The sequence below is a fragment of the Muntiacus reevesi genome, chromosome X (assembly GCF_963930625.1).
Source record: "Muntiacus reevesi chromosome X, mMunRee1.1, whole genome shotgun sequence".
Lineage (NCBI taxonomy): Eukaryota > Metazoa > Chordata > Mammalia > Artiodactyla > Cervidae > Muntiacus > Muntiacus reevesi.
Window position 1 is genome coordinate 142146256 of NC_089271.1, and position 12832 is coordinate 142159087.

Below are 12832 nucleotides of genomic sequence, written 5' to 3' on the forward strand. Positions count from 1 at the left end.
AGAGTTTCAAGCCTGCCAAACATGGGAAAGAAAGTTAAAACTCTGTTCCCTCCTCAGCACTACTTGAATATAGTCATATTGTCTCTTCCTGCAATATGTTTCCCAGGTTCAAAAGCAGATTGTCCTGGAGTCAGGTTGTAACATAAATCAGGACCCCTTGTCCTTGACAGAGTTGCAGTTGAGTGTCAGGCCTCTGGCCTGCCTTGTGTCACCTTCCTCTTAAATTTATTGGACTTTGAAATTAACCTATGGACAAATTGGCCCTCAAAATAAGGGGTTACAGAAAGAGGAATCTTTCATTGTCTTGGGGAATGGTTTTGAGGGAACATGATCTTAGGTGATGAGGTCACAGAAATATTTGTGTTTAATGTACTTAATCTTTGCAGGGTGAAAAAGGTGGCATTGGCCTGCCAGGTCCAGATATTTTCATCGATACAGATGGTGCTGTGATCTCAGGTGCAACTTTTCATTGAGTTGAGTGGGAAAAAACAGAAAGTTGAATTTTATATCCCCTGTAATTATTTAAAGGATACTGTGTCAATCATTGGATTGCTGCTAAACCCAACATCCACAAGGGCCATTCATGGATCCTGAACTTGGGGAATGAATTGAACTCCAGTGTTTTAGGCAAACAAACCAATCCCCATTAATCCATGTTTGTGTTAGGTCACCAGTCTGGGATTTGCATTGGCCTGGGTCTCGATTAGCTAAAAATGGTTCTCCTAGTGATGCTTAGGAAAGGATTCACATCCTCTCAGCTAGGGTAACTTCAGCCTGATGCAATGGGGCACACAGAATCTCATGTATGTCATGCTTGAGCCTGACAATTTCACAGGAAGTGAGAAAGTATCTTTGGCTAGGGGAACAAGTGGTCAACAATGCTCAGTAGTATGACACTTTGGAAGTTTTTCTTTACCTCTCATTATTGTAGTTATTATATGTGTCCAATTCTTCCTTTTGGCTTCTCCAGAGATCCAGATGCTCAACCAAAAGCTTCTGCTATAGTACCTGTCCACTCGGATCTCCTAACTAATCCCTCTCCTCACATCCTCTCAGGCCCATGCCCTGTCTGGTAAACTCATTAAAGCTGAGGTGTTGGTGGTTGACAGTGGCTTCCTATGTTCCACAACCAAGAAACCTGTGTATACTTGAAGGGTACACCTCAACACCTTAACCCAAATGGTAGAGGTTTGAGGCATGACAGAAGATTACTAGTGAGAACCTTCCTAGTACTTCTCAGATCTTACCATGGAAGGCAAGCCCTAACCAGTCCAGTTCTGAACACTAGGAGACCCTTAGTTCAAATAGGCCCATCATCACATGAGCACATTAGCATCTGGGAGACCTGTAAAGGGCAAGAAAGGCACTTCCAACCTGAGAACATCTCCTTGCAACTCTTTTGAGGCATTTTGTGACATTTGTGGGCTTCCTTTGGTTTGCTTACTGCTTTTTTTTTCTTTGCAATGCCAGGTTATCCTGGAGACCCTGGTATGCCAGGCCTCCCAGGCCTTAAAGGAGATGAAGGCATACAGGGCCTACCTGGCCCTCCTGGCGCCCCTGGATTACCAGCTTTACCAGGTGAAACAAACCAACCCATGCCCTGTACAGATTAGTCCTCTATATCCACTCTGGCGCTCAGCATCCCCTGCTATACCTCTGGTCTGGGGACTTAGTTAACCAAAGTCAAAAGAAAGGTAGACCTAGTCAGTAAGCTCCCCACTGTGAGTGCAAGGACAAGTGTACTCAAGGCCTGGGTAAGCAGCATTCCTTTGGCCTCGATAATGTACCATAGATAGACAGGCCATCAGTGAGGCCTAGACCATCAGTGAGGAAGCCTGGGTTAGACTGCTGCAGCCCTGTCACTCTTCTGTGGATGTGCCATTGCAGCTGATGCTTGGCAGAAGAAGCCAACAAAAGCCTAGAGGAAAATTTGTACCCAGACCTTCACTATGTGCTTAACCCAGGCAGTAAATGGCCCTGGGATCCTGTGGATGACACCCTTGAAACAGTCATTGGAGGCACACACTCATATATCACTCTATTAGCAGTAAAAAGAAAAAGGGCATACCAGAGTCTGGGAGGCACTGATGTCCCAAATATAAAGCCAGACATTACTTTTAAAAACAGCAGTTTCTAAATTCCTCAGAGATGGGCCTCTGTAAGGATACCTGTGCTTTTAAAACATTCCCTTGTGGGACTTCTTGCCAGTCCAGTGGTTAAGACTTCATGCTTCCAATGCAGGGGGCACGGTTCAATCCCTGGTTGGGGAACTAAGATCCCACATGCCACTTGGCACAGCCAAAAAATAAAAATTAAAAGAAAAAACCCCTTGGAGGAGGTACAGCCGATCCCAGCACCAAGGTGGAAAAAATCTAGAAATAGGGGGCTGGAGTCCCAGTTTTCTCTCTCAGGTTTGCCACTGAGAAGTTCTAGGCCCTTGACCATGTTTCTGTGCATCTTTGGGCCTCTGTTTCCCAGGAGGTTAGGCTAGATGATTCCTAGGGACCCTTTTAACTTAGCTGCAGGAGAGAGGCAAATACTTTCCCATACTCTTCCTTGAAGTTAGTGTCTAACATATGGCACCAATTGGACTCCTTGAAGAGGAGGCTGATGTGACTAACATTTTTGTGTGGGCTTATCCTTCCAGGTGGCCCCGGTGCTCTGGGGCCCAAGGGAGCTCTAGGCCTGAAGGGGGAACGAGGAAACCCCGGCCGCACCACAACGGGGGCAACTGGTCTCCCTGGCAGAGATGGTTTGCCAGGCCTACCAGGCCTACCAGGCTCACCTGGTAAGTTGTTTCTCCCTTTGGTCTTGAGATCCGCATGTGATCCAGACTGTAGAACAGCCCTGATTTTTGAGGGAGAGAACATTTCACAGGTTAAGGACCACAGCAATCAGAGTGTTCATCAAGGAAGATAAGCGAGGGCCATCTCAGTGACCAGACACTCCCAAATGCCTTCCTACTTCTGTAGTCATTTCATTTAGCCCCTCACTGTTCTCAACCCGTAAGCCTGTGGACTGGTAGTTCTCGAAGGAGCGGAATTGGCTCTTTTAAGCTTTCCCTGGTCCTCAGGGCTCCAGCAGGATGGGCTGAAAGCTCAAGAAATTAGAAACCAAGCCTGGATCTTCATGTCTCTGTGTGCTCAGTCGTGTCCAACTGTTTGCGACCCCATGGACTGGGGCCCACCAGGCTCCTCTGTCCATGGGATTTCCCAGGCAAGAATACTGGAGTGGGTTGTCATTACCTCCTCCAGGGGATCTTCATAGATGGCTGCTGAAAGCCTCCACAGGGCTTATTCTTCTTAAGTCATCAGAGGATGAGACTCTAGATGCTAAGAAAAAAGGCTAGAAATACACCCTGCATGTTTCTTTGTAACCTACATCCCCTGACTGCTGCAGCTCGCCCCCATCTCCTCTTTTGTCATAAGAGGACTTCCTGGGATAGACACAGGGATGTCTGAGTTGCTGAAGCTGCCTTGCTTATTTCCACGTCCCCACTATCTACTCCAGCGCCTGGAACATAGTGAATGTCCTGTAACTAGTAGAAGTAGACTGAATTGAGCCAATAGAATTGGGAAATTGCTACAGACTTTGGGTCCCTGTCTTGGGTTTTTTGGGGGGAGGGTATCTCTGTTTTGATAATTGATGCTCCAGGATTCTTGGTGACTGAGCTGCTGTGCATGAGCCCAGGTTCTTGTAAGTTGCCAAGCTTTTATGTTCCTTCTTCCTGAAGGTGCAGCATCTGAGACGGGAACCCTACAGAGCACAGAACCAGGATTGCCGGGACTCCGAGGGGAACAAGGTCCAAAAGGACACGCAGGCCTCAAAGGAATGAAAGGTGATCTTTGTCTGCTTAGGTTTCTTTGTTCCCCAAACTCCTTGGAGAAGGCCCCCTGGGAAGGAGCCAACCAACAGCCTTGGGAATCCGAACAGAAGCAACCTTGGATCTTGATGTGATTATAAGATTGTCAAAAGTGCTATGTTTGGAGCTCTAAGACTGAGGCTGGCGATTGAGGTTGCACAGGACAAAGTGGCCCCTAGGCCATTCTTCCTGCTCCTCCACCTGTAGAAGCTATTCTGCATATCCTGTAACCCCTCTCAGTTTGCAAGGTCAAGGCAGGAAGTCACTTATCATTACCTTCAGCCTGCAGGAAAGGTCAAGACCTGAACCTCTGAAAAAGCCAGCTGGCTCCAGGAAAACAACTCCAATCCCCACTGATGCTGAAGGACTGACTGATTGCCCCAGCCTTCAGCTGTCCCGCACACTCCATCTTCCTGCTGTCTTTCGGTCATTCCTCTGTTTCATACTCTAAGGGGCAGATGCTAAAGTGTAAATAAATCAATTTATAATAGTTGCAGCCCAGGGCAAGGTGGAGGAAGAGTTGAAAGTGTCAACAGTTGCTGAAGAGAGTTTTGGAGATGACCTGGGGGATTCAGGTACCAAGATCTCTTCTCAAAGGAATTTATAGCTCTCCTCAACCTCAGAGTGGTTTTCACTCACTGCTCTCCTTTTTCATTGCCTTATCATAAAATGGCACTACCTAAGTATAGGAGCTCATTCGGACATTTTTGAAAGCTCCATCTCTACTTTTTAGACACAGGAAAGACTGCTGGGGGCAAAGGATATTAAATTACAAGTCTTGACCTAGGGTGCCAATTTTGGTTTTTCCCTGACTCACTGCCAAGCTAGTGTGCTTCTTGATACCATTCTCATACTTAAAAACAGGGCCAATTCTAATGCCTCTCCTTCTATATTCCCATGGTGCCAGAAGGTTTTCTTTCTCTAAGTCTGGAATGATGATAGTAATTCTCAACTGGTTCACTAGACATGAGAATCACCATGGGGAGATGACAAAAATTAGATTCTTGGATCTGGCCACCTGAGAGTCTGATTGATTAGTCCTGGAGTGAGGCCCAGCAAGTTGTCTTGTAAACAAGCATCCCAGGTGATTCAAACTCAGGTAGGAGGTCCATGGATTATTTGGAGAAGAGATTGTCCTTTCAGAGTTTCAGTGACTATCAAGTGATTATTAATTTTCTAAAAGTAGGAGGAGGCCCTTTGGGATCTTAGGGAAACTCAGTCACCTATGTTGGCCCAAAATCTCTTTTCTTAGACCGTAAGCACAGATGGTCTAGGTGGCTGGGCCACAGTGCTAGTGACTCCGTGCTATCTCTTCAAAGATGCTTTGCTAAACTCTCTATCATTAATTTCTTTGGCATTGTCTCTGTGTACAAAAGACATTTTGGTGAATAGAACCTTCAAGTAGCTTGGATTCCAGACTCTCAGCTGATTAGTATAGGTCAGTGGTTCTCAACTCTGATGGCACATTAGACTGGGCTCTACTTTAGATGAATGAAATTCAAATCACTAACACAGATGTACTTTGATCAAGAGTGAAGCTAGTTCATTCGTGTCTGTTCTCTGCAGGCCTTCAATGGAGTTGTTCAAGCCACAAATTCCAACTGGCGGGTCTTTCTTCTTCTTGTAAAGATGGCCCACTTAGTTTAATGTTGTCTTTTTTTAATTTTTCCTCCAGGGGACCCAGGTTTTTGTGCTTGTGATGGTGGTGTCCCCAACATGGGGCCACCTGGGGAGCCAGGCCTGCCTGGGCCACCAGGACTTCTGGGCCTTCCAGGTCTTAAAGGAACCAAAGGTGATCCAGGCTCTGGGGGTGCACAGGGCCCATCAGGGGATCCAGTAAGTCTTACCAAACTTGGCCCTGAGGAAGCAAATGGGAGCTTGTCAATTGTCCCTCACTCCTCAACAAGCACTTTATTAAAACACATAAAAGAAAGATGGGGATAAAGCAGACTTCAGGATTTTGATCTGTAATGTGAAGAAATCTGTTTAGCTATCTTGAAAGTCCCTTTCTGCTTTAACCTACTTGTGACCCCTACCTTCCTCTCTCCCTTCCTTTCACAAAATAACTTACAATTGACCCACACTGTGTCAGACCTTGAAAATAAAATTTGAATTAAGGCAAAGTTCCCATCCTCAAAGATTTCAAAACTTAGAAAGGGTAAGAAAATAAATGGGCAATGATAATCCAAGGTGGTGACATAATCCAGTGTCCATTTTTTGTGCCAAAATGTACCCAAAGACTTGTTTTAGGTCAAATCTATGCAAGGTAATAAAATTCCATGAAGTCTGTATCTCCTGATCATTACCTTCTCTTTTTGTCAGGGTGTATTTGGGCCTCGAGGTCCAACAGGTCCTAAAGGAAAGAAAGGGGACCCGACTCTCAGCACAGGATCAGGGATACCAGGAGAGCAAGGTGATCCTGGCCCCCAGGGGCTCCCTGGTGAGACAGGAGTCCCAGGCAAGGATGGAATACCAGGTTTACCAGGGCTGCCAGGCCTTCTGGTAAGTTGATTTTTCCTGGGTGACTAGTGCTATAAATCCTCACACTTGACTTGGCAAGGGAAGGAGGCTGATGGCAGCTTCTGACCTCTGCCACCAACACTGTGCTTTTCCTTTCTGCAAAATGGGAATCTTTTTCTCAGAATGAGTCATTGGCTCACTTGATAAATGCTAGTGACAACTGACCATTATCACTTAAAATGCTTCAGTTTCTTAGGAGATTTCCCTTGCAGGCAATCCAGCTGCTTTCTGTGACCAACCCCTGCCCCACCTCCAGGGTTATCTCTGCCCCCCTCACCTGGAGCCTTTTGCATTATAAGGTCACGCAGGGTTGACAAGCTTCATTCCCATTACCTCAACTCAGAGGAATTGATTGAAAAACTAGAGTGATAAAGAATTTTAACTGAAAAATAAAAGCCTTGCTCCCACTGGTTATGTGTCTGTTTCCTATGGTCAGAGGGCTTTGCAGATGTGTCTTTAAGTCACATTTTCATTCTTTCCTATGTGTTGTTTAGGGTGATGGTGCACAGGGCTTCCCCGGTGAAAAGGGGTTACCAGGACTTCCTGGTGAAAAAGGCCACACTGGTCCAACTGGCCCCCCAGGAATTGGGCTACCAGGGGCTCCTGGACCTCGTGGACTTCCTGGAGATAAAGGAGTAGATGGATTACCAGGGCAACCAGGCCCCCGTGGAGTTCCAGGTGAATCAGCGAATCCGATGGCTTTGGGCTTGGAAAACTGACTCCTTGAGTATAGATATGACCTAGATGCATGAAATGTGTCATAAGAAGACTAATTGTAATCACTGCTTTCAATCCTCTAGAGGGTTTTCATGTGGAAAAGGGATCGTAATTGCACTGTGGTACAGGTACACAGAACAATAGAGATTTCAGGTCTACTTTGTGAAAAACTTCCTAATAGAACAGTCCAAAAGTGTAACAGAGCTTCTTTGGGAGGTTATGAGCCCATCATCTCTGGAACATTTCAGACAGAAGCTGGATAACCATTTATTACAAGTGTCATGAAAGAAATAAGTGGAAATTGGACAATAAAGGTATCCTCTAAGTTGTATGGTAATATCAGCAGGGAAGAACCTTTACTTAATTCATAAGATCTCAGACTGAGAAGAGACCCTAGTTCTATCTAGTCTGATTTCCATTTCATACTTTAAATCCCTCCTATTTACATCACTTCTTTTTCTACTTGAATTTCAGGAATTATAGAATGATAGCTCTTCTTATAGATTGTTATTGTGCTATGCTAATAATTTCCCTTCTTGCACACAGCCAGAGCAGCTCTTCATCCCAACTTCTGTGTTTCCACAACTTCTATGTTCCCATTAGTGGTACCACACTTCTTATAGTCATCTGAAGTTGCAAAACTTGAAATTTGTCTCGTATCCCTCATTTGCAATGCCTCTTATAATCTTCCCTTCCTCTTCTTGGTATTAAGCTCTCGTTATCTCATGCCTAGCTTATCAAATACCTATATGCTTGTTGGGATGGATGGATGGATGAATGAATGACAACAATTTCCTAAGTAGTTTTACATCTCCTACCTCTGGACTTCACCCACTCAAATCCACTAGGAACACTGCTGCCAATTTTATATCTGAAAAGTGCTGATTCCCTCATGTTACTCCCCTAGTCCAAAGCCACAAATGGTTTCTACTGAACAGAGAAACACTCTACTGAAACTCCTCAGGCTGGAATTCAAAAGTCTCCAGACATGGACACAACCAACTTCTCTAACCTGGCCTTATCTCATACTCTTCATAATTAAAACCAAACACTAAAACAGCAGTTTATCTCACTGTCCCCACAAAAAGTACATTCATTTCCACTGCCAATATTTTGCCCATGTTGCCTTTTTTTCTGGGATACTCTTCTTCTTTTGTCTATGTACTCACATCCTATCCAACTTTCAGTGTTCAGTATAAGCCCTAATTCTTCCACTAAGCTTTCTCTTGACCCCTATGGTATGTCATTGCCACTTAGATTATATATTTCCTTCCATTAATGTTTTTACTATTTCTAACTCATTATAAGCCTCTGGATACTAAGGAAGGAGAATAATCCTTTTTAGTGTTTCTCAATCTGCCTAGTATAGTACAGTACTCCACAAGAGACTAATATACACACTCACAGAGAAAAGGACCTTCCCCATAACCGAGAGGGTTTTCTTAGATCTACGTCTCCTCTTTCCACCTCATCACCTAGAAGAATTACAAAAAAGAAGACAAATAATGGGTCTTGTAAAAATGTATTTGTTTTAAAATGTACTTTTGTGAATTGATATAATAGTACAAGTTAAAAATTGATGATTCAAGACTCTTAAAGCCAAGTCAGTATTTCAGTCCAAGTTAGTATTCCTCTTGAGGTTGTAAAGAATTTTTTTTCAACCTTTTATTTTGTATTAGGGTATTATTCAATTAACAATAATTTCAGCTGAACAGTGAAGGGACTCAGCCATACATATACATTCTCCCCTAAACTCCCCTCCCATCCAGGCTGCCACATAATATTGAGCAGAGATCCCTGTGATAAACAGTAGGTCCTTGTTGGTTTTCCATTTTAAATATAACAGTGTGTACATGTCCAGCCCAAACTCCCTCTCCCTTCCCCTCATCTTTCCCTACAGCAAGATTATGAGGAATTTTATCAAACAAAATATGCTTCCTTTTGAAAGTCCTGGTGTCAGCTACAATTTTGCTTCCACCTTTGTTCTCAGAGATATTATTCATGGTCATTCCACTGCCCCTCTGCCAATTGGATCTTCACTCTAGGTCAACCTGTTTGGCAAGCAATTAGGTTTTAAACTGAGTTATATTAACATGGTACCTAAAAACTTAGATACACTCAAATTTGGATATTATCAATATTCAAACTGCTTGAAAACAGGCTGAGTTAACAGAAGGAAGCCCACAGGACCATTTCTGTCCCAAACTTCACTACCCCGGGCCTAGAAAGTTCTCAAGAATCTAGTGATCTAAAAAAGCTATATAGCCTGGGAGATGCCTTATGCAGAAAATATTCTTGTTGCAGTATCAAGACTTTCCAAAAAGTGACTTCATTAGCCTTCTTTTTCTCTCTCTATGGCCACCAAATATAACTCCTCGAACCAAGCTTTCTTTCCACACAGATTTAAAAACATATCACCTGTGGGCCCTAAACATTTGCAATTGTGGGTATGACTGCTTGCTGCCATGAAAGATGAAGATGCCGTTCCTAAACGTACTCACTCCAGCCAATTGTGGCTCAGGCTAGGACACATTGCCAGGAAAGGGAATGTAGTCACTGAAGCTTTTCAACCTAATAGTATGAATTATTACAAACCCTAGGCAAAGAGACAACTAGCTGTTTCCAAAGAGGCTCTGATCCAGCTGCTCATAGTAATCAATCACCCAGGTTATCACTGCAGTGGCTACTGTGTCCTTGATCCTGTGTGGATGCCAGTTTTCTCCCCTCTATCCAGACAATTTGATCAGTGGGCTACAGACAAGACTTTCCTTGGGCCTCAAAGAACTTCCATCCCGGTTTAATTTTCTTCTTTACTTGATTGGTCTAGGTGACTGCTGCTGCAGGGAGGAGGTTGGGAAAAGAGACTTAGACACAGAGGGAGGTGAGACCTAGCTAGGTCTAGAGGTTCTCAAATGCCAATGGTGGCAAACCACCCCCCTCCTTTTTGTTCACTTTGTCTCAGATATTCACAGTGGCCTGAGCACCACACTGGAGGCCTGAGTTGGGGAGGGATGATCCTAAGGCTGGGGTAAAAAGGCTCATGCTGACACTGCTTCAAAGGCTCCTTAGCACACCTCTTCTGGGAGGGAGGAGAGAGGAAGTGGGCACGCAATCTCTGCAAGTGGCTGGTCACCTTCATCATGCATGTTGATGGCTTTGCTGATCTCTGCCTTGAATATCTTCATTTATGAACTTAACTGAGGCCATGACTTGCCTTGGGAGTTACCTAAAAGGATCTACACATCTGATATTTATTCATTTGACCTGGAATCAACCAAGATCTTAGAATCTTGATAACCAGAACTGCTTTTTGATTCTTAAGATGAGTTTTGGCATTAATGAGGAAATTCTGAATAATGATGTCATTTGTTGCACTTGTAAAATAGAACATGGGTAGAGCTGGTTTCTGCTTTGTAGGGAGAAGGCTCTGAATTTATGTAAAGTAAGAGAGCCAGATGTATGACTTGAAGTCCTTACCTTCTCGCCATTTTGACCCTCTGCTTGAAATACACAAATGTGTACAGGACTGGTCTGAGGCAAAAGGGAAGTATGCCCCTGATTCCTTCTGGTATCTACTCATCTTCCATTTTCTCATTATTTTTCCTTCCCTGGAACCTTTCCAGATGCCTGTCCTCAGCCCCATCCTCTAAAGGTTTTGTTTTCCTCTGGTGATCACAACTGAAAAGAATCTATAAAACTGATATGATAAATTGAGGATAGGTGGTTTCATGTTTGGACCCGGCCCAGAGATATTTATCTTTTGCCCAGTTTGTTTTTTTAAGCCATAAAGCAGTGGAACTACAATGTTTGATACATTAAAGTCAATGAGCTATTGAAATAGTTGGGGCAGCAGAGTCTTCTCCAGGGTCCCTCTCAGAATACCACATAGGGAGGCAGTTCTTCAGCCTAGTCCAAAGCTGAGGGCAGGACTGCAGCCCTCTCCCCATGAAGCATCTCATCCACCATGAGATGCTTGCTCATAAAGCATCTTTCCACAGTAGGGAGATAGCCCTCTGAAAGAGCTCCATCATTTCAGCACCCGGCAGGATGGAGACGGGTATAACCAGCTGTGGAGGAAGATCAGGTTTGTGGCTATCTTTCCACCTGTGAAAATGTAATTATAGGAGCTTGACGTCTAGAAGGCAGGAAGCTGCTGCCCAGGGTACAAAATATGTCACTAACCTGAATGAGGTAGAATCTAGGGGATGGCCTCGAGGGAGCTCTTCTGAATACTCCTCCCTAAGATACTAAAAAACTAGTATTCATGGAGCACATACCAGGGTGCCCGGCACTGTGCTAAGTGCTATTAGCACTATTCCATATAATCCTCACAAGTACCATATGAGATAAGTAGCTCCAATTTTACACATGAGACTCAGAGAGGTTGAGTATCTTGCTCATACAACTAGTTAGTAGCAGAACTACAATACAAGCCCAGCTCTGTCTGGCTTCAGAGCCCAACCTCTTAACCAATACATTATACTGTTGAATTCCCAGTTTTTATTTAGGACAGAACAGGTGGGCTAAAAATGCCATCAAGCTTTTGTATTGGAAAATGAAAGCAAAACTCGGGGAGGAATGCCAGCCAGTTGAATAAGCTGTCTGAATCATAGGTTGTATCTTTAAGAGATGTAATTTGTGATTTAAGTACAGGCAAAAGCTATAGCAGTTTCTTAGAACTGTGGGCTCTGTGACTTAAACTAGATCTCTGGGGATTGTTTTAATGAATAGGCAAGACTAATTTTAATTAGCAACTGTTTATAAATGGCCTCTGAAGGAGCCAACTAACAATTCATTCACTGGTATTTTATTAAACCTCCCCTCTGTGATCTTAGACTTTTTATTTGCACCGTGAGTGAGTAAGGAAGAATTTGCTAGGGGAAGGGCTATGCACATCAATTTCAATGTCTTGAATACTGAAATTGACGACCCCTTCTCTGAGTAGCAGAGTTGACCGTTTCAAATGAGGAGCTGAGCAAAGGGTCACCGTCTGTCATGACCAAGAAAGTGGACTTGTGTTTGCTTGGTATAGACATATGGGTCCATCTGACCAAGGATAATGGATAGGTTTCAGTAGATCCTAAATGACATGTGTCAAAAGAACCCAGTGGTTTGGGAAAAGCCTCATTCCAAGAAAAGAGCAGTCATGTGAACTTGAGGGGTCTTGTCTTCAAACCCTCCAATCTAGTCATGTGGACATAATAACTAACCCTTAGCATGCATTCTAGGGAGGGGCTCCACCTGAGGGCAGGGTGAATAGGCAACTGCTGTTTGCTGCTGTTCCTACACAACAGGAGACTTTGTTAGAATGTTATGTCCCAGCACTAGGACACTAGGGGCATTCTTATCCATAAGAAATTGTGCTAGGAGTAACTCCCAAGAGCTTCTGAAGCCAAGATTTTTCTGCATGGGCTCCCAGCTTCTGGGTGGAGAGAATAACTTAGCTGTTGCATTCAATGGAATGAAAGTAAAGGAGCATGCTAGGGGGAAATCATCCCTGACTAGATTGGTTCAGCTGCTTACATGTATTTACAGGTATCACCTTGCCTTGTATTATTCCTGGACCGTATGGTCCATCAGGACTCCCAGGAGCTCCCGGATTCCCAGGTATGGAATGAGGCCAGAAAAAGCAACTGAGCACACATGTAAGGGCCATGTACCAAAGTAAGCCAAGGATAGCCCAGGAACACTGGGATATCCTCGTTCCTCCTGAGAGGGCGGCCTTGAGAATTG

General features: G+C 44.1%; 1 protein-coding gene across 1 annotated transcript in view; it reads left to right on the top strand.

The window, feature by feature from the left end:
• The window catches only part of COL4A6 (collagen type IV alpha 6 chain), a 191758-nt gene that overhangs the window by 153824 nt on the left and 25102 nt on the right, over positions 1–12832 (top strand). The window contains exons 16-24 of the mRNA XM_065916897.1: positions 387–456; positions 1471–1578; positions 2648–2788; positions 3734–3838; positions 5538–5698; positions 6185–6364; positions 6877–7060; positions 9927–9980; positions 12635–12706. Coding sequence (XP_065772969.1) covers positions 387–456; positions 1471–1578; positions 2648–2788; positions 3734–3838; positions 5538–5698; positions 6185–6364; positions 6877–7060; positions 9927–9980; positions 12635–12706 — 1075 coding nt within the window. The remainder of the gene's footprint in view (positions 1–386; positions 457–1470; positions 1579–2647; positions 2789–3733; positions 3839–5537; positions 5699–6184; positions 6365–6876; positions 7061–9926; positions 9981–12634; positions 12707–12832) is intronic.